At 39.5% G+C, this 20,779-nt stretch overlaps 1 protein-coding gene across 2 annotated transcripts; it reads left to right on the top strand.

Moving 5' to 3' along the window:
* Positions 1-315: 315 nt before the first annotated feature.
* On the top strand, positions 316-7,007 carry LOC120484692 (uncharacterized). Of its 2 annotated transcripts, XM_039680021.2 has the most exons (3): positions 316-625; positions 1,125-1,620; positions 4,356-7,007. In XM_039680021.2, exons 2-3 carry the CDS (start codon positions 1,140-1,142, stop codon positions 5,756-5,758), a joined length of 1,884 nt encoding a protein of 627 aa, XP_039535955.1. In that variant the 5' UTR covers positions 316-625; positions 1,125-1,139; the 3' UTR covers positions 5,759-7,007. The 2 variants fall into 2 exon arrangements, with proteins under 2 accessions (XP_039535955.1, XP_039535954.1); XM_039680020.2 differs by having other exon boundaries at positions 316-1,620.
* The last annotated feature ends 13,772 nt before the right edge of the window (positions 7,008-20,779 follow it).

Below are 20,779 nucleotides of genomic sequence, written 5' to 3'. Positions count from 1 at the left end.
AAAAAATGGCACACTGCTGTGTGGAAGAAAAAAACAGTAAATGCACATTTGATAAAATGTTAGGTGTGATTAAAATTCTGTCTCTTACACGAGTGATCTTTCCTGTAATACATTGATTTGCATCGAATATGATTAGATGCATAGAAAACGGTGTGAAAATGACCTGAAAACATTTTATTTTATCAAGTTTAAAATGTATTTTATTTGGGTACGAGTCTTTTAAATGTATTTTCTTATTTAAAGAGAATACAAACAAAACAATCGTTCACGAACTTTTATTTTGAAAACTGCAACCGCGTTAACCTTATTTTGAAATGCATCATCGTTGCTGGCTTTACATTGATTTTATCTATAACTAAACCAGTATCGTTTTTACGTATTTCAGACCTGGACGCATTTGCAAACTGCGTTATGTCCCTGAGAGCTAACCTCCTAATCTCCTAGTATAATTTGACGTGTTGTTAGTGTAGTTCTCGGGGTGGATGGATGTACAAGACGCCTGTTTAAGGTGTAGGATGCTGCACACTAAAGGCTGTCAGTGTCAAAAATCCTTAAGACAACGAACACAATCGGATTTTCATTGCCGCCAAAATGCAACCGATTAATTAAAGGTTTAGTATTTGCGGTAAGATGATTTTGTGCTTTTCTTAGTCAATACGACCCTCATGTTTACATCTGCATGTCTGCAACCAGCTAATACTGTTACTGTCGCATTAGCTATATGAACCTCCCTGATTAAAATGCCTGCTTATAAACATAAACTAGCTTGAGGTGGATTTCTGGTTTTAGTAGCAGGTGTCACAGCCAGGTCAGGCAGTCGTCTTGGCTGGTTTTGCAGAGTCTTGCTCACCTTTCAAGTTTGTATAGACTGTTAGACCACCTTTAACCTACATGTTCCAAAACATAGCTTTTCCAGGCAAATTTTGTTCAAATCCATATGCGTTACTTCCTACTGGAATTTGAGATTAGAGAACAGAATTATCAACCTAATAAATTGGGTGATAATTAAAAAGAAGAAATTGTACATACAATAGTAATACAATCATAGTATTTATGCTATTCCAGGTATTTCTTGTAAGTAAAACTATAGACTATATTATTGTCCTTCCCAAATATTTCTTTAGGTTGTGCACAAGAAGATGAAAGCTAACATGTTAAAGAAAAGAAAGTTATCCAGACAAAAGAAAATAGCCAAACAGCTGCAAAATGTTGATAAAGAGCCATTGCCATCAAATAGTGATGGCATCAGTATCGACACAGATAAAACCAAAACATCTACTGACACTCAAGACTGTGTTATGGATGCCTGTCCTGAGGTCAAAAAAATGAGACCGGAACAAGAAGAGCTGGAGGCTTTGGGAGTCCTAACAGTGTCTTCTGAACAACAGAAGCAACAGCCTCATCCTCCTGCTTTCAGAGCATTAGTTCCAAAGACAGAACCAGACTGTGTCCCCTTAAACCCACCCAGTTTTCAGGTTAAAACTGAGCCTGGCATTTATGAAGTGCTGCAGAGAGAGTCTGCCTTGATTGTGAAGGAGGAAAATGAGAGTTGGAAGGAAGTGAAGCTTGAGACACCAGATGAAATCTCCGTGGGTGCTTCTGGCCTGGAGAAAAACACAGGTAATTGATTTTTTTTTTAAGAAGTCTTGGTTTTATAATTTGCACAGTTTAGATGTGTTAAAAGGAAATTGTGGAGACTTGTTAAAATTCTAAAGAAATACTGCTTTTTTGTTAATTTTGTTTTCATTTTTTCACCATTATTTTAGATTAGTTTGGGTGACAGTATAGTTTAATGTTCTAAAGTTTTTTTTAGAGCTAAAAAAAACCAGATACCTCTAATGTAAATATTTAATTTGATATAATGAAATTAAATAAAAAAATGATTATTACTGTAATGTACATTTATTTATTTATTTATTTATTTATTTTTATAAAAGTTAATGGATGTATTAATTTATTTTTGGTTCCTTCAGTTATGCAAGTTTTTATTTCAATCTACATTTTCATTTCATTTCTGACTGTGAACTCTTCCTGTTAGTGGCATATGGTTTAATGGATACCGACTGTATAAACTTTTTTATAATGGAAGATAACAATAATTGGATAATGATGAATACAAATAAATAATTGTGACATTTATTTAAAAAATATAGACAAAAAATGTAGTGCTATTTTAGATTTCATTTCATTTCATTTCATTTATTTATTTATTTCAACAGGGACAATGTGCAAAAAAACATTAATTAAAGATGCTTTGCACCAGATTTAGCTTAAGCTAGTTTCCATCTGTAGTCCCCGAGCAGGTTGAATTACAATACAAAATATACAATATAAAATGTTATAATTAGTCACTTAAATACAACTATCTATCAATTCATTCATTCATCATTCTCTATTTCAACCATCAATAAAACCTCACTAAAAGTCATATTTACATACATAATTATCTATGCTGGCACAACTGGTTGTTCAATAGTACTTTCCTTATATTGATAGAAAAATCCTTCAGGTTAAAAGTGAGTTTTAGAGCCTTTGGGAGTTTGTTCCATTCTTTAATGCCCTTGAATGAGAAGGCTGTCTGTGCAAAGGCCGAGCTACATTTAGGCAGCCTGCAATCATTGCAACTTGTGGACCTGGTACTCCTAGTCATCTTTTCAGAGCAAAACTGTACAAACGTTTTTAGGGGAGGAGGCGCAATATTATTCAAAATTTTTAAAACTAATCGCACATTGGCATACACAATTAAATTGTCAAAGTTTAACATACTGTATTTTCTAAGAACCAGACAGTGATGATATCTCAATGTTTTTTTATCTAAAACTTTTACAGCTTGATTATATAAAGATTTTAAAGGTTTTACTGCCGTTTCACTAGCCTGTGACCAACAAGAAATACAGTAATTAATATGAGGAATTATCATTGCCTCCAGGTAAATTAGTTTTTGAGTTAAGAAAATGTATTGCATTTAGTTTCAGTTTGTAACGATGTTCAGATGTTATGGGAAGGAGGAGGCTGGAACCGCCCAACATTTCAAGATTTTGAAAATAAATAAAACAAAAAATCAAAATGAAAGTATAAGCCAGCAGTCCCTTGCAGATGACTGCTGGATACACAAAACAAACAAAACATAACATAAAATCAGGCCTGTTCCTCTCTCGATCTTCACTGTCGTCGCTCCTCCTTTATGCCTCCGGTCCACCGTGAGAGATACGAGACCGTTGCATAAGTGTCGTTCATTAACAATCATGCCACCGGCCTCACGCTATTCTCCCACGGCCCTCGGCCTCGTAATGCTCGCCACATACCCACATTGCCCCTCGCAGGCCGGGGGGACTGGTCACGGTGGCCATGGCACCTGGGGGTATGGATAGACGAGCGGAGAGAAAAGGAGACCGAAGCATAAGGAGCGACAGATATGAAAATCTTGGTCCGGTTCCCGGACACACTGCCGCTTGGTTCTCAGCCAGCTGAGAGACTCAATCGTGGTCCCATGCGATGGTACTAGACATCCGCTGGGAGACGGCTCAACGCTCCTCTGTTTCGTGGCGGACGGCGATGGCTCCTCCAGGCGAAGGCAGTCGGAAACGAGTCCTCCGTTCCCTGCTCCGCCCCCATCAGGCTCCAGTCCACGGCGAATGGGAGTGTAAAATAACCACTCCCTCTCCGATGGCAAGCACCTCTCCTCGACACAGGAGCACGGCAGCGAGGTCTCTGTTCCACCTGCTGTTAAATCGCTCCAGCACCATCGCCTCGGGCAACAATCAGCAGCCATTGCTCCCTCGTGCTGCCCGACTTCCTCAGCACCCCGATCCCCCTCAACAGCAAGGGCTCTCCGACAGCATGTCCCTCCTTCTTCCCGGGTTTCGGCACCAGTGTAACAAGGTTCAGATGTTATGGGAAGGAGGCGGGAACCAGCAAACGTTCAACAATTTGTAATAACATGAAATAAAACTAATACAAAATGAAAGTATAAGCCAGCAGCCCCTCGTGGACGACTGCTGGCCAAACAAAACACAACATAAAATCCAGGCTTGGCCTCTCTCGATCTTCACTGTCTTCGCTCCTCTTTATGCCTCCGGTCCTCTGTGAGATATACGAGGGCGGTGCTTCGTGCAGGTGTCGCTCATTAACAATCACGCCACCGGCCTCGTGCTGTTCTCCCACGGCCCTCAACCTCGGCCTGCTCGCCACACAGGTCTTCCAGTTATATATGCGTTGATTTCACTCTGTTTTTGTTGTAGTTTTCATTAACATTAATAGCACTGCCTGTTAATTGATTTGAGATCATAACCTAAACCTAAGAAGACTTGACATTTGACATTCGAGTTATTTCTTGTCTCTTTTTCCCTTCACAGCTTCTTCCTCTCTGGTTTTTCCTTGCCCCCATTGCACTGTGACTTTCACTGATTTTACATACCTGGACAAACACCTCAAATGGTGCCATCAAGGTGAATATCTGGCTTGGGTAAAAAAACACAAAGTCTACAACTGCTCTAAAATATCCTCTGGGATGCTCAGCTGCTCGTCATGTCACTATCGGTTCTTCTCTCAGAGGCAGCTGAAGACCCACATGCGCAAGGCCCACCTACCCACGCCCAAACCCACCCGAAAGCGTTACACATGCCCGCAGTGTGATCGCAGCTTCGATTACATCGGTAACCTGCAAAACCACTGCCACAGATGCCATGGCTTAGCAACGGTGTGTAAAGATGGACATATTAGCTGTGCCGCATGCGGTAAAAGCTTTGCCGGAATCTGGGGTCTCGGACCACATCACTGCCACGAAGAGGACGAGAGGAAACCCACAGTGGGCGTTGACGAACCTGTTTGCACGGACCGTGGCTACTTGTGCCGAGATTGTGGAAAGAACTGCTCTACGCTTCAATGTCTGACGATACACAAACGTACTCACACGGGCGAGAAGCCGTTCGTCTGCGAAGACTGCGGCCGTAGGTTCATTGATAAGGGGAGTCTGCGGAAGCACAAAGTCATCCATACAGGGATCCGGCCGTTCAAGTGCCCCGAATGCGAAAAAGAGTTTGCCAGGATGGCCCACCTTAGATGCCATCTGCGAACCCACACGGGGGAAAGGCCATACCAGTGCCCCCAATGCGGGATGAGTTTCAGCCACCGATCGACGCTTCGTATTCACCAAGATGTTCACTCTAAAGATAAAACATTTCCGTGCCCCGACTGTGGCAAAACTTTCTCTGCTCTAAGGTACGTGAAAGTCCACCAAAGAGCGCACAACTCCGAGCGAATGCTGCAGTGCAGAGAGTGCACAAAGACATTTACAAGGGAGGACGTGCTCAAGAAACACTTGCGCATTCACACGGGCGAGCGGCCGTACTACTGTAACGTCTGCAGCAAACGGTTCGTCCGTATCCAACACCTGAAGAACCACATGCGCACACACACTGGCGAGAAACCATACCGCTGTGAGCAGTGCGGCTCCAGCTACGCGCAGTCCGGCGATTTGACCAAACACATGAGACGCCACACAGGGGAAAAACCCTACGCCTGTTCTGACTGCGATCGTCGCTTCAACAACTCAGGCGACCTCGGCAAGCACAGGCGCAGTCACACGGGCCACAGACCCTACAAGTGTACGGAGTGCGGGAAAAGTTTTCTTCTGCCCCAGCACCTGAAGTTACACAAGCAAACGCACACGGGCGAGAGGCCTTACAGCTGTCCGCGGTGTCTCCGCACTTTCACTCGCTCACACCATCTTTCTCAACACATGAAAAAGCATATATGAGGATAAGGAGTCTGGACCACTTTCGTTTCATTTGGGCAAATGGATTGGGTGTTTATTGATGAATTGGAAATGAGTTTAATTCTTAAAAGTAGCTGAATCCAGGTGCATAGTCTTCCTTTCTGGACTACCCTTAAAGGGGTAGTTCACCCAAAAATAAACTTGCCCCCAAACCTGTATGAATTTCTTCCTTCTGCTGAAGACAAAAGTAGATATTTTGAATGTAATCTCAGATTTGGCTCAGATTATGTAACCAAACAGTGACCAAATGTTTGGTTGCATATAATCTTTAAAATATTTACTTGAACAACTTGAGGGTGAGTAAATGATGACAGAATTTTCATTTTTTGGTGAACTCCCTTTAAAGGTTTAGCATATAGTTATTTTGCATGCTCAACTCCATCGGAGACATTAAATGAATAGAATGGTTTAGGTATCTTGGCAGCACTAATTGTAAAATTATTTAAAGTTCATATTTAACCATTTGAAGACACTGATGGTTCATAATGATGAACCAGAATACAAAAAAGTGCTGTGGCATAATAATAATAATAATAATAATGATAATCTATGAGCTTTATGATGGAAGTATTTAAAGGCTGCATCTATAAAGTGAGATCAAAATTTCTCTTTTTGCTCAGCACTCGAGTCATCTGAAAATATGATTAAAAGATGAATAAGTCAAAGGTACAGAATGTTTTAGTTTATTTTTACATGTTGCCAAGTGTGAAAGCAGTTGCGTTAGTATAAAAGTGACATGCACTTTTGCTTCATATTCATCTTTTAATATTTTCAGATGCTTTGTGTAAAGCAAAAAAGCAATTTTGTTTTTACTATCATAATGCTTTATGGAGGGCACTGTATATTTGTGTGTTGAATTTTCATCATGTAAATTCTGTAATGGGTTGGTTATTTTAAAGTTTATTGTTGTAGTTGATCCTAAAATCCCTCAATTTATGGTTACTCTTCAATGCCAAAGTATTTCAAATGTAAGATAATTTAATAATTATTATTGTGGCTAGTTAAGATATGTTTATGGCTTGAAGCACTGATAACTTGGTCATACTGATGTAATATAAAAATCAGTATGAAGCTCTATACGATATAAGTTCCTAATTTTTCTGTTAATTTAGAAATGTGCTCTCTAAAATTTACTCAGTGGTTTCGTCATTGTATTGGCTTGAACTGTGCATCTGAAACTGTATTTGTCTTATCTTAAATAAAGAGTAAAATACAATATACTAATCATTGCCATCTTGTCTAAAACATTGTCTTTTTGCCTTTCCTTCTCAGCTCGTGCAGAGACTACCAAAGCATTGTCGCAGTCTGTGCAAACGCTTAAAGCCAATAGATGGATCACTTGGTCAAAGGGCCTGAACAGGTCTGCTTCAGTCAATGTTGGGGGAATAGCCCTATTATTTTTATGTCTGCGATTACGAGGACAGCAGCGTGACTGGTGCACCAACACAGATAACAAAGATGTATTTAGGGCTAAATAATATTGAGTCTACCTTTGTTTAAAGCTGGAATCAATACTTCTTAAAGCATGTCCATTTTTCATTTAGCAAGCCTCTTGTCTGAGAGGAGGGTCAGGGAGATGTATGGAAGGGAGCGTGTTTTAATTCTCTCTGTTGCTGTAGTATAATAATAATTGTCAGAACAAGCACGGCTTCTAAAGATCGGGTGATAGGGAGGTGAGCCACGCACAAAATTAATAGATTTTGAAAATTGAGACAGATTATGTGACAGGTTTTTTTTCCCCCCTCACAAGATTTTCTTGTCTTACAGGGTACAATGAGAATTACCATTGGAGACTGTAACATGGGTAACATTTTTGAGTTTTTGAATACACTCTCCAAATACTGCTTTTGAATGGTACTGGCTATTAGTCCCTCTATAGAAACTAAATTTTTATAAATTGCAACACGTTTCAATTTGGTAGCAGTTCCTCCTTTGGGGCACCAGGGGGAAACAGATATCTGTCAATGTGTGCTTTTGGGAATTAGGATGTGCTTGGTGCCATCTGTCTCCTGTGTTTCTCACTCATCACACAGTGAGACAGCCTCCTGGGTTATTTCACACAAACAAGTGAAAAAGCACAACGGCTTCTAATGCGTAACATGTAATTCTGTTTGTGCTACTTCCTTGTCTCCATGTCAAATTGTGATTATAAAATCAAACTTTTTCTACACAGAATTTGTGTTCCGCTGCGCTGCTTTTACATATTTTTTTTGTAAACATGCTCTAGTCGGACATCTTTGTCTGTCCCGACTCGTGAATTTTTCAAGATAGTGGTAGCTACAGGTTGGAGTAATGGGCGTGCCAAAATTTTGGCGTGCCCCTTAACTTTTGTCGCACGATTACTCCAACCTGCAGGTACCCACATTTTGAGAAGCCGACTTTTCTTTGCGCTGCGTCGCGTTTTTAAATGCACGATCACTGTTTATGTGACTGGGCTCTTAACGTCACCTTGAAATAAAAGTAGACAATTCTTGTTTTTTTTTTTTATAGAATATTCTCTTGCAAAGACATCTCCTCTCTGATTACTTGTTTACTGGCGTGAGGGCGGGGCAACCTGTCACTCAAATGAGATCAGCAATAGCAATCCACAATGATCTTGTTAATTCCTGATAGATGAAATCATGTCCCATCCTATATTTTTCATAAATATATCACAATATGAAAGAAAATACTATTTCAAACTTCCGTTTCATGCCAACTTTAAGGCTGGAAATGGAAACTGCACGAGTTGAATCTGAATATGAAGAGATTTTAAAACAAAGGCACACTTTTCATACTCTTACCGATATTGTAATAATAGTTATGGTGAATTTCCCTAATGTGGGACACTGCCTAATGTGGGACACCTAATGTTTAGTGTTTGTAGGTCCCCCATAAATACATGAATGAATGACAGTGAAAGTATGGGTTAGACAAAGCTGTGGTGTCATGTGATCAAAATGTCAAATCAAATGTCTAATCATATTTGAGGGTGAAGCAATCATCAAACAGGAGACACCTTGTGTGAAGACCATCCGAAGGTTAATGACAAATTTTAACTTGCAATAAGAGCACTAATATATCTATAATTTCTCTTATGAATGGGTTATCTGAATTTTCTCTTTTGATTTGATTAGGACACATACTGGGAGTTTTAAAATGGTATTGGGTGTGGATTTAATGTTTTAGTTACACATCGCAATATGTCACAGAAGTCTCAAGTGCAAAAAATCTCCCACATTAGGGCAATTCACCTATAAAAACTGAACTTCATTCACTAAACGACTATCAGACTTTCGAGTAGTTCCAAATGTTCTCATGGAGAAACATGCTCCATGATGAAAATGTGTTCTGAATATACTTTATTGTGTTCTATACTTTATTTTATTTTATTTACTATATGTTTGAGCCCCTCTTAATGGATGGAATCATAGTCTGAAGTTAAAAGGTCTGTGCCCATTATACACTAAGTGATTTTCTGACTGCCCAAAATCTGCAGACTTTCTGCAAATTGACAAATCTGGGTGAAAATCTAAGCAAAATCATTTAGTATAGTCCAGCCTTTAGTTCGCTGCATTATATGCTAACAAATGTGTTGACTTATTTCCCGAGATCATAGTTTGATCTTTAACCTCTTTTATGTATGACCTATGTTCTTTTGTAAAATGCTCCATCAACGGTCAGTGTTGAAACTCTAATACCCTTTATTTGACTGACCATCTCTAGAATACTCTGAAATTGAATAACTTCAATGTTGAATTAAATAAGAGCCCTTTTGCACATTTTTTTTACCTATCTCCAATTTTTTTAGATGTAATTCCAACAATCCAATTTTCACCATATTTTCTCTCAATACTCTTGTCAATTTGCTGAAGGAACACATTGTTGGCTTTGGTGAGCCGGTGTCACAGTGTCGTCTCGCTGCAGTGGTTTTGGTGCTTGTTGGCCTCAGAGGTCAGTGTGTGGGAAGAGCCGCCGGCTTTCGGGGTCTTCAGGGGGCTTTAGGGCGGCTGCGTCTGTGTCCCATTGGGCTCAGCCAAGCCCAAATCCACTTCTCTCATTCATGAAAGGGTTACAACAGAGGTCAAATCACCACTTTCCACTCCCTGCGAACAACACAAGCCGTGCGTGAGGGATGGTTCATGTAGGCGTCGATGAAACTGTGTATTTTAGGTTTTCTTCTTTTGGTCATGGTACTTTCTTGGCACATATTAAGTGCACAAAATGTGCCTGAAAGCTCAGGCGCACAAAAGACGGAGAAAGGATGCTGTGAGTTTTGCTTAGGGGAGGCTGGTTAGCACAGAAAACAAGTTAGGTCAGTGCTGTCAAACTGAGGAGTCGGAATGAGGAGCTTCTCATTTTCGATTAGAGTCACTGTGCACATCTTTTAATCTGCTGTGTGGCTTCTAGCATTAGCTGTCCTTATATCCCCAAATCTGCAATCCACAACTGCTCCTTTCTTCTCCTCCTTACTACTTCCCCCTAGTCCACCCTCTTATCTTAACCTTTGGCTGTGGGTGTCTGTTTAGCACAGCGATAGAGATGTGGAGGGTGAGGGAGACTGACAGTGTGCGCTCCCCTACTCAGTAAATATGAACTGCACCCAACAGACAGCCTCATTTATCACAAGGGAAAGAGCGCGGGAGAGAAAGAGAGAGAGCGGGAAAAGGGATAACAGGCTGGGACAATATGGCCTGAGCGAGCAGGAAGAGAGTGCGGGATGAGAGACATGAGAGTAAGGAGGGGAAGACAAGAATAACACAACAACTCGAGCGAGTACGGGAGGAGAAATAAGACAAGCAGACGTAATGTTTAGAGGAGTCAAATGGTGTGGCTGAAAGAATGAAAAGATGCAGGCCTTTTGAAATACTGTGAGTGAAGAAGAGAGTGCAGAGACCTTACAGTGTGACCAGATGAAGTGCTTAAAACAAAAAGTGTTTGCAATAATTCTGTCTGAGCGGATCAAAAGAGAATAGGGCAAAGTAAATGTAAGTGGGACAGAAAGGTGTGCTTGGGGTCGGTGTAATGAATAAATCTCATTTTGATCTCCAGTGATTGAACTTATTAACGGATCACAACCTGTAATCTGGCTGTGAGCGTGGATCTTGACAACTCTGCTCCAGTTGATAAGACTTTAATCCTCAGTGCTGAACACAGGTACTGACCACAGAGACCAAAGGTGACTGAGCTTAAGATGCTGACTTCAGAGTCATTATCGCCTGTGTTCAGACAGACACTACCACTCGCTATCTTAATTAAACCACTAAAGGTAAAAGTACACAGTAGATCATTCCTGCGCGTGTTGTTGTATGAACTGGCTACTGACGTTTTCACACAAAAACGTATGTAACGGGCCATCCATCCATCCAAATTTGATAAAATACTGCAGTTACTTGATATTTTATCACCAGCTACTTTATTGATTTCAGCCTAATCAACATAAATATATTTTTTTATGAAGCAGCAAACTTCAGTGTTTAGATTTTTGTATTTGAATTTAATTCAATTGTATTGAATCAGAGCCTTTATTCTGCAATTTTCTAAACTAATTTGTGTTGATATCACATTGTAATCATTGCCTATATCATGTAGTTGTATAAAATCCTTTTCAATAGTTGTGGATACTTGTAATTAAAGGCTCCATAATGAACTAGGCCTGAGTAGACTAATATCCCATAATTAGCACTAATAGCTGCTAACTCAAAGCCAATTGTCTGCCAATAAGAACCATGTACATTGCCCTCTAGTCTTCGTTATGGTCAGTATCTGACCTCTGCATTCCCAAAGACTAAAGGGCGGTTTGTATTCATATTTGCGTTCAGCAATATCCAACCGGGGTCTCTGCTCTATCTCTATCCACCAAGGAGTCCTATAGGCTGAAAAAGGTTGAAGACTCTTGACTTAGATGAGATAAGAAATAGGAATGATAGTACTGTAGGCTGTTCGTAGTTCGACTGGAGAGTTTCTGTTGACTTACGCCACTGCTTGCTACACATTGTTATGAGCTGAAAGGCTTCAAGCAGGTCTATAAATTAAATCAAGGCCACGATAAGGAAATTGACAGAGAGAGTAGTGCCCCAATGAAAGCAATTGGATGCTCGTAAAACGATCCCTGGTGGGCCCTCTATATCTCTTTCCTCAGTGTGTATTCTCCACTTCTCCTCTTGACATTCCTTCTTTTTTATCCCTCCAACACCTCACTTAGCTCTTACACTCTCGAGCATGTTAAATGTAGTGCTGTTCTTTTCGCTGTTTTAATTTCCCTCCTGTTTAAATACCTACATCTCTTTCCATCTCCTACTGGACCACATTTCGGCTTTTCTCTCTTTTTCATGATTTTTCTCTTTCTCACTATTTCTCTCACACTCTTTCTCTGTCTGAACCCCCACTCCATGCAGAGACAGGAGAGAGGAAAGATGATGTGTGACAGTTGCTATATTTCGATCTTCTGTCAGTGAGATTAATATTGACACAGTGTGTATCTTACCAGAGGCCTGTTGACTGTGTACGTTGTGTATTTATTCATTTTTCTGGGTTGGGGCATTTTTATCAAGAATCAGACAATAACTGATGTGTGGACTTAGATAGAGAGGGTATATTGGTGGCCTGAAACGAGTCGATATGGTCACATCTGGGTTTGTCTTAACCATCGTCTTTGTCTCCATGGGGTGGCTGCAAAGTCAAACCTTGTTGTAGTTTCATGGGGTTTGAAACACCTCATGTTTCACTGACAAGCCCTTAGATACGGTCAACGTTTGTCAGGGAAGATGTACCAGATAATTCAACATTTTGGCTACTTTGTGCGTTTAAACGATCCAGCTGTGAAGGGATTTGGTGTTTAGTTATAGGATCAACTGATCAATTGTTTCAGCATAATTATGTTGAATGTACTTTGGCTTTTGACGAAAACTTGCCCAAATCCCCCATACATTTTTATTTGAATGAAAATAGTGTTTCTGACATTATTAATCCTATATATTTCTTATTCGATGTAATTTTTACCAATTGGTCCGTAAGAGTCTAAAGAAATTGTAGAGAGGTTTTCTGACGATAAACAAATAGAAACAAATAAGGAAAAGAAAGAGTACAGAAGTGCAAGAGCCCAAGGGGGAAACAGTTGTCGCTGGAGACTTTTATTGACTTTCCCCCCCTCTTCACTCGCACGTGACTGGAGCACGTGCGGGGGCCAACAGATAAATTCACAGAGAGGGGCTGAGGAAGAGAGAGAAATGGGAAAATAAATTACTCTGGAAAGATATGACGATGGGCTACATGCGGCTTTAAATCTAAAAGGGAATTCGCGACACACTCGACCAATTTGTCACTGCGCCTTTTTCCCTTCTCTCCATTTCTTTTGGCGACTTTTTTTCTTTATTATTTTTTCCATGTCTTCAAAACACGTAGCCCACAAAACGCGTTTTTCTCTCTCTTTGATCTGTTATCCACTAATGATTAATTATTGTTCAATGAAATTACTAATAGGTCAATTTAATTTCGACACTTTAATCAACCCATTTTAAACAGATTTTTATAAAAGCGCGTAATGTGCAAATGAAATCGCGAAATCACGACTGGGGGTAAGGTAGGCTATAGCCTACCGCTCATTTGCATGGTGAAAAATACTTTATCATTATTTTATCTAATTATGCATTTGCATAACAAACTTTTCTAAAAGCATATTCGACCTGTAATTTGCACATGTTGAGGCTAGTATTGTGAATGATCCAATTTAAAACAAATTTCTCATTTTGTCCAGCTTGATATACCAAGATCCATAGCCTATATCTATCACCCCATTCCAATTGTCTTTCCCTAGATCACGGATTATGTGTAATACATCGTCATGCCCCACCCCCTATAATATCTATAACAGCCAAAGGAGAGAGGGAAATGAGATGCAACAAGGGAAAAAGAATGAGATGGACTAAAGTGAAGGATTGCTGGAAAAGGGGGAGAGAAAGAATGGAAAAGAGAAAAGAAAGAAAACGCGGTCTTAAAGTATACCCCCCTCTTTTATTTAATTTAGACGCCAGGCGAAAATCGATCCTGCCATTCGATACGCAATCCGAATCAAGGCGAATTAAGCGGGCGGAAATTAACTCTGAAAATATTTTTGATGGAGTGGCTTGTAGTCTCTCGGCCAAATGGACTGCAAAGTGGAACAAATGACAGGGGCCTAGTGGTGGAGACAGCGGCGCTCCATCTTCCATTAGGGCGTAATGGGATAGGTCCAGCCCCCTAGCTCGACTCGGCTGCATTAATCAAAACAGCCTCTATATGAAGATTTATGGTTCTCCCAGCGTCGCCGCTTCACTTCAGCGCCGCTGAAGCCGTAGCCAGTTCTTGTGTGTTTCTCTCTCCCTCGCTCCCCCTCTCTCTGTCTCTCTCTCTCTCTCTCTCTCTCCCTGTCGCTCTGTTTTACGCTGTGTGTAGGTGTTAGGGAGACATTCTCCCTCCTTATCTCCTCCTTTTTTGTTAGACCTACTAGTGTATTTAAACAGAAATGCGTTTCTCGCCTCGGTAAACGCATCGTGTCATCATCTGCGCGAGTATGCGCGGTCTAGGCTATTCTTCATCCTTTTACATTGACGTGGCTCAAAATCCTACGTTTCTACAACATTTTGCGCTATACTTACAATTTTGTCTTTTTTGCGACAATATCTTCAATTCGGCAGAATATCATAAAAAATACAGACTAAGACACAAGTCTCCTAAAATGTAATTAAAATTTATGAACAAGGCCTACCTATCCTTTCAATGGAGTAGGCCTAGGGCTAGGCTATAAATCATAACATTTTCTTCAATAGTTCTCTCAAGTTGGGTTCATCAAAGAACCTTTCTGTAGTAGGTTATTTAGTTGCTGGTAAAGTTGTTATACATTTAGGCTATAGGTTACAAATCTGTTGGTTTTGGGGTTATTTAAAGTAGGCTACTGGAACATAAAGAACTGGAGAGAAAAGTTTTTTTCAGGCATTGGGCTGTTTAAAACACTTTTTGTAGGCTATCTAACTGGAATCTTTATTTTCAAGAGAGCACTTGTGTGAGAGAGAGAAAGAGAGAGGTAGAAAGAGAAGAGGTGAAGTAGCGCACAGACTTCTGACCAAGAGGTAAAGGCTTGGATCAGTAATTTTTTAAATCACATAGTTTGTTTCACTTTTTGTCTCCCCTGCCCTTTACTCAAAGTCCCATCTCAATGTTTTATTTCCTTTGTTGTGGTCCAATCTCTTTCTCTTATCTAGTTCTGTTGTTCTCCAACATCTCTTTCTCATTCCACCCCCTTCCAGCCCAAACTCCCATTCTCCAGAGCCAAATGCATGTGGAGACATCTCTATATCCCCCATCTATCTCTCCTTTCCTCCTGCCCTACCTCCTTTTCCATTTCTTTGCTTTGCTTTCTTTTCCTGTGCACAGAGGGGAAGCCGGCTGCCAGTTTTAGTCTGCCGAAGGGTTTATTCAAATTAGAAACGCTTCAATCTCCTTATCCCCTCTTCTCTCTCTCTCATGCAAGCACTCACTCTCTCACCTGCTTTCCGTGGCTCCCGTCATCCCTCAGAAGTCCCCAGAGCCCAGCTAGTTTAGGGGGACAATGTTTGTGGAGAACTGGGAGATGAGGGGAAGGAAAGGTTAGGAGGAAATCAGGGAGGGAACAGCATGGAGGGTGTTCAGATTTGTCTGGTGGGACCTGTTAGCCCTTTGGTTTCTTGTCTCTCTCATGTTTGCCACTGATTTAGAAGCTGTTATGAGTGTTTTTATATTTCCCTTCAGCATATATCCCCTTTTGTCTGATTTTGTCAACTTGTGCAGTTTGATTGTGAAGTTTATTTTTCTGTGCTTTCCACTGTTTTGCTTCTGTTTCCCATGTCTCTCACTGTTGTATCCAGCTTTATGTTCTTTTTGTTGCTCTTGGACTGGCTGTCAGTCAAGAAGACGGGACTCAAAGGGTTGTCAGTCAACCCTGATAATCATCACTGTAAATTGTTATAAACCTTTTGTCTCTACATCCCACTTGGTTTTCTTGCTCTTTTCATCCTCCATATTTCTCTTTTTATGAGTACATAAATGTTTCAGTGGTCTGAGATCATATTGTAGGACCATACTTTTAAAACTTAAAACTTTTTAGTGTTTTATAGCGTTCATCACTGTAAAAGTGTTCCACAGAAGAAAGTCATACATGTTTGGAAATAGTAAAATATGATTAATCCAACAGCCGTTTTCTGTTGAAGTAGCATACCCAGACAGCAAACTGACATTGAATCAACGTGGAAACGACGTCTCTCATGACATTGAAACAACATTGATTTGCTCATCGAATTAACGTTGAACCAACGTCAGACGCGGCATTCTTCAAAGCTAAATAAAATCGAAAATTGGTTTGCTTTCATAACGTTGAAACAACGCGTTGATTTTATGTTGATTTTCCGTTAGTTTTGAAAGAATGACGCGTCTGACGTTGGTTCAACGTTAATTCGATGAGCAAAACAATGTCAGATCAACGTTGTTTCGATGTCATATTTCCACGTTGATTCAATGTCAGTTTGCTATCTGGGTAACCAGGCTGCAAATAAAATCTGTTTTGATCCTTTAACATAAACTGACAACCACCTTAATAACACAGGCTGTAAAGAGAAAGCCAAATGATAAATCAAGGTTCATCATTGGTAACTTTTCCACAAACAACATTGAGGCAAACAACATAAGATGTAACATGAAAACCTCAATTATTTAAATATATTAAATACCATCAAATAAATGACACCCATGGAATTCCGGGAATGTCAATTTACATTTTGTCACTGTAAATTGTGTATTCTGGTGTCATCCGCTTTCAGTTATTTTTAGCTGTATAGAAAATAACTTCTTGTTCTGCTTAAAGGAGTAGTTCACTTTAAAAAAAACTTTTGCTGATAATTTACTCACCCCCATGTCATCCAAGATGTCCATGTCATTCTTTCTTCAGTCGAAAAGAAATTAAGGTTTTTGATGAAAACATTCCTGGATCATTCTCCACATAATGCACTTCAGTGGGAACCAAACGGTTCAAGGTCCAAAAGACAGTTTCAGTGCAAACTGTTGAAAGGGCTTTAAAAAATTCCAGACAATGAATAAGGGTCTTATCAAGCGAAACAATCGCTCATTTAAAAAAAAAAAAAAGTTTAAGTTTTATAAGCTCAAATGGTCACCTCACTCTGTTCTGTGATGCTCCTGTTCGAACTTGTTCATCAAAATGAACGAATCTTTTCCCGAGTCAATTTGTTAATTTCGTTCGTTGAATGAACCAAATGACACGAAAAAAAGATCTGTCTTTTAAAAGTGAACTACTCCTTTAATATTGCAAACTGGTATTATATATACACTCACCTTTATAAAGGATTATTAGGAACACCTGTTCAATTTCTCATTAATGCAAATATCTAATCAACAAATCATATGGCAGTTGCTTCAGTGCATTTAGGTTGTGGTCCTGGTCAAGACAATCTCCTGAACTCCAAACTGAATGTCAGAATGGGAAAGAAAGGTAATTTAGGCAATTTTTAGCACGGCATGGTTGTTGGTGCCGGTCTGAGTATTTCACAATCTGCTCAGTTTATGGGATTTTCACGCACAACCATTTCTAGGGTTTACAAAAAATGGTGTGAAAAGGGAAAAACATGCAGTATGCGGCAGTCCTGTGGGCGAAAATATGCCTTGTTGATGCTAGAGGTCGGAAGAGAATGGGCCGACTGATTCAAGCTAAAGAAGAGCAACTTTGACTGAAATAACCACTCGTTACAACCGAGGTATGCAGCAAAGCATTTGTGAAGCCACAACACGCACAGCCTTGAGGCAGATGGGCTACAACAGCAGAAGACCCCACCGGGTACCACTCATCTCCACTACAAATAGGAAAAAGCGGCTACAATTTGCAAGAGCTTGTTAAAATTGAACAGTTGAAGATTGGAAAAATATTGCCTGGTCTGATGAGTCTTGATTTCTGTTGAGACATTCAGAGTCAGAATTTGGCGTAAACAGAATGAGAACATGGATCCATCATGCTTTATTACCACTGTGCAGGCTGCTGGTGGTGGTGTAATGGTGTGGGGGATGTTTTCTTGGCACACTTTAGTGCCAATAGGGCATCATTTAAATGCCACGGCCTACCTGAGCATTGTTTCTGACCATATTCATCTCATTAGGGCCACCATGTACTCATCCTCTGATGGCTACTGCAGCAGGATAATGCACCATGTCACAAAGCTCAAATCATTTCAAATTGGTTTCTTGAACATGACAATGAGTTCACTGTACTAAAATGGCCCCCACAGTCACCAGATCTCAACCCAATAGAGCATCTTTGGGATGTGGTGGAACGGGAGCTTCGTGCCCTGGATGTGCATCCCACAAATCTCCATCAACTGCAAGATGCTGTTTTGTCAATATGGGCCAACATTTCTAAAGAATGCTTTCAGCACCATGTTGAATCAACGCCACGTAGAATTAAGGCAGTTATGAAGGCAAAAGGAGGTCAAACACAGTATTATATTAGTATGTTCTTAACAATCCTTTAGGTGAGTGTATATACTTATTGATGTTCTGTCATAATTATAAACTTTACATTATAAACACACTGGTTTGTAGCACAATAGTTTAGTGTTTACTGAATTTTGTTATTCTTCTAGTTATCTTAACATAACAGCTAATTAATCGGAAGTCTTACAAATTCACAGAAAATCAAAAAATTAAATGTAAAATTTTAACATTTAATCCTTAAAACCTAGTACATATTTTTAGATACTAGTATCTATTCCATTAAGTGCTAGTACTTATTCATAGCTACTAGTGTTTATTTACTAGTGACTATTCATTAGATACTAGTGCTTATTCTTTAGGTACTAGTACCTTTTTAAAGATACTTATTCATTAGATACTAGTTCTTATTTATTAGATACTAGTACTTATTCCAATAGTGTCTAGTATTTAATTATACCTAACTTGTTAAGAAAAAATAGAACTAGTGATTATTTTTTAGTCATTAGTAACATTTTAGATCAAAGACATCCTTGTACCTTAAAGGTGCTCTATGCGATGTCACACATTTTTTTTAGGCCACAACTTTTTTTTCACAACTTTTTTTTTGTCACATAACTGTACAGCAAACATCTCCTCACTATCTGGTAGCAGCCTCTCCCGTGAACACACCGTTAAAACTTGGTCTCTGTAGACACCCCAGGCTTCACAAATACAACAAAAACAAACTGGGGTAACCCACTCCACGAAACCTAAACAGTGTTCCAGACAATGCAACGCATTGGGCGTCATCTAACTGACACTTTTGACCATGCGTCTAAATCTGACGCACATGACAACCTTTAGCGTCAGTTAGATGACGCGGGTAGGTTTAGGTCTGAGGTAGGGTTAGGGTTAGACCACTAGGAGGCGCGTCTCATATTGACGCTAAAGGGTGCCATGTGCGTTGGATGTTGACGCATGGTCAAAAGCATCAGTTAGATGATGCCTTGGGATGAGAACGTCATGGACAATAAGACGGATTTGGGCGTGTGGAAAGTGCGCATTCAGACCACTGACAGGTTAGACCACTAGGATGCACCTTCTGCCCCATATATATCTGCGTCTCATTTGAGCTAAAGGGTGTCATGAGCGTTGGATGTCTACGCTTTCAGATGAGAACGGGCTCCATACATATGAAGGGGGTGTGGAGGAGAGAGTGACTGACTATGCAAGTAAAAACTAATATTCGCTTATAAATTACACAACAATGATATTTAATATTTAGTGATATTTAATACTAATGAATGAGTACCAGTCTCAAAAAATAAAAAAAGAACTAGTATCTAATGAGTAACTAGAATCTTTTAAAAAGGTAGTATCTAAAGAATAGGCACTAGTACCTAAAGAATAAGTACTAATAATTAATGGAATAGAAACTAGTATAGGTTTTAAGGATTAAATGTCAACGCAGCTTGCCATATAAATTGGTTACTTCTACGTTGTAAAATAAGATGGATAAGATTAAGTGTTAATTTTACTTCCAAAAACTGTATTTAACAACAGTTTACTGTAAAATGACATGCAATGTCCTGATAGATCTATTCGTTTTTCACTGTAAGATAACTTCTAAGCCTATACCATTAACCAACTAACAGTTTGTTCCATAGCATTTTTTATATTTTACTTTTAATAATGTTAGTGTTGCAACTTTTGCATATGTTTGCATAATATTATGTTACTAATGCAAATTACTGAAAATAGCATGCTTTCAATAAAGCTTAAGGAAATCCAAGTATACACAAACAAAGCAAAATAAGACTAAATGGAATGGATTAACATGATTATTAATAAGGCTTAATATTCAACTCAGGCAGGGAACCTGTTGGACATGCTGCTTTGCTTCCATTATATGACCAGTGGGAAATAATATTTTTGTACTGCTTAAAATAACTGAAAGATTAACTTCATTCAAGCCATTATACAAATGAGCCATGCAGGAGGCCTCAGCTGGGCCCCTACAGGCCTGTCATTTGCAAAGCAGGAGATCGGTTCTGTTTGACATATTGAGACATGATATCACATTAATACACACAGAGTAAGTGCTCTAATCATCCAACTGTGTTTGCATACATAATTTAACTTTAAATGATGGATTCTGAAGCTGATTTTTAAATTACATTGATGTTTGAAAATGTTCATGTATGACAATGCAAAAAACAACAACAACAACAAAAACTGTTGTAGTAGACCTTGATACTTAATTTAATATGCAGTTCATTATTTTCCATATGGAATGGGTCATTTATTGCCCCTTAACCCCATAAGGATTAGCCTTTGCCAGTCTTTACATAAGAGTTAATTGATAAAACAAGCCACATGCACAGAACTTCAAAACTCAGAGCTGGCATTGATTTTGCCTAGGCATCCTAATCACTCAGAATGGACTTCTATAGTCATTAGAGCACTTGTGGAGATTTGTAAATGTGATGTACATTGTAATTAAGAAGCATGAGACGATCACCTTAATCACAATTCAGG

The sequence above is a fragment of the Pimephales promelas genome, chromosome 12 (genome assembly GCF_988280905.1).
Source record: "Pimephales promelas chromosome 12, fPimPro1.hap1.1, whole genome shotgun sequence".
Lineage (NCBI taxonomy): Eukaryota > Metazoa > Chordata > Actinopteri > Cypriniformes > Leuciscidae > Pimephales > Pimephales promelas.
The sequence above is the reverse complement of the archived record's forward strand: the minus strand, read 5'-3'. Positions and strand labels throughout refer to the sequence as shown.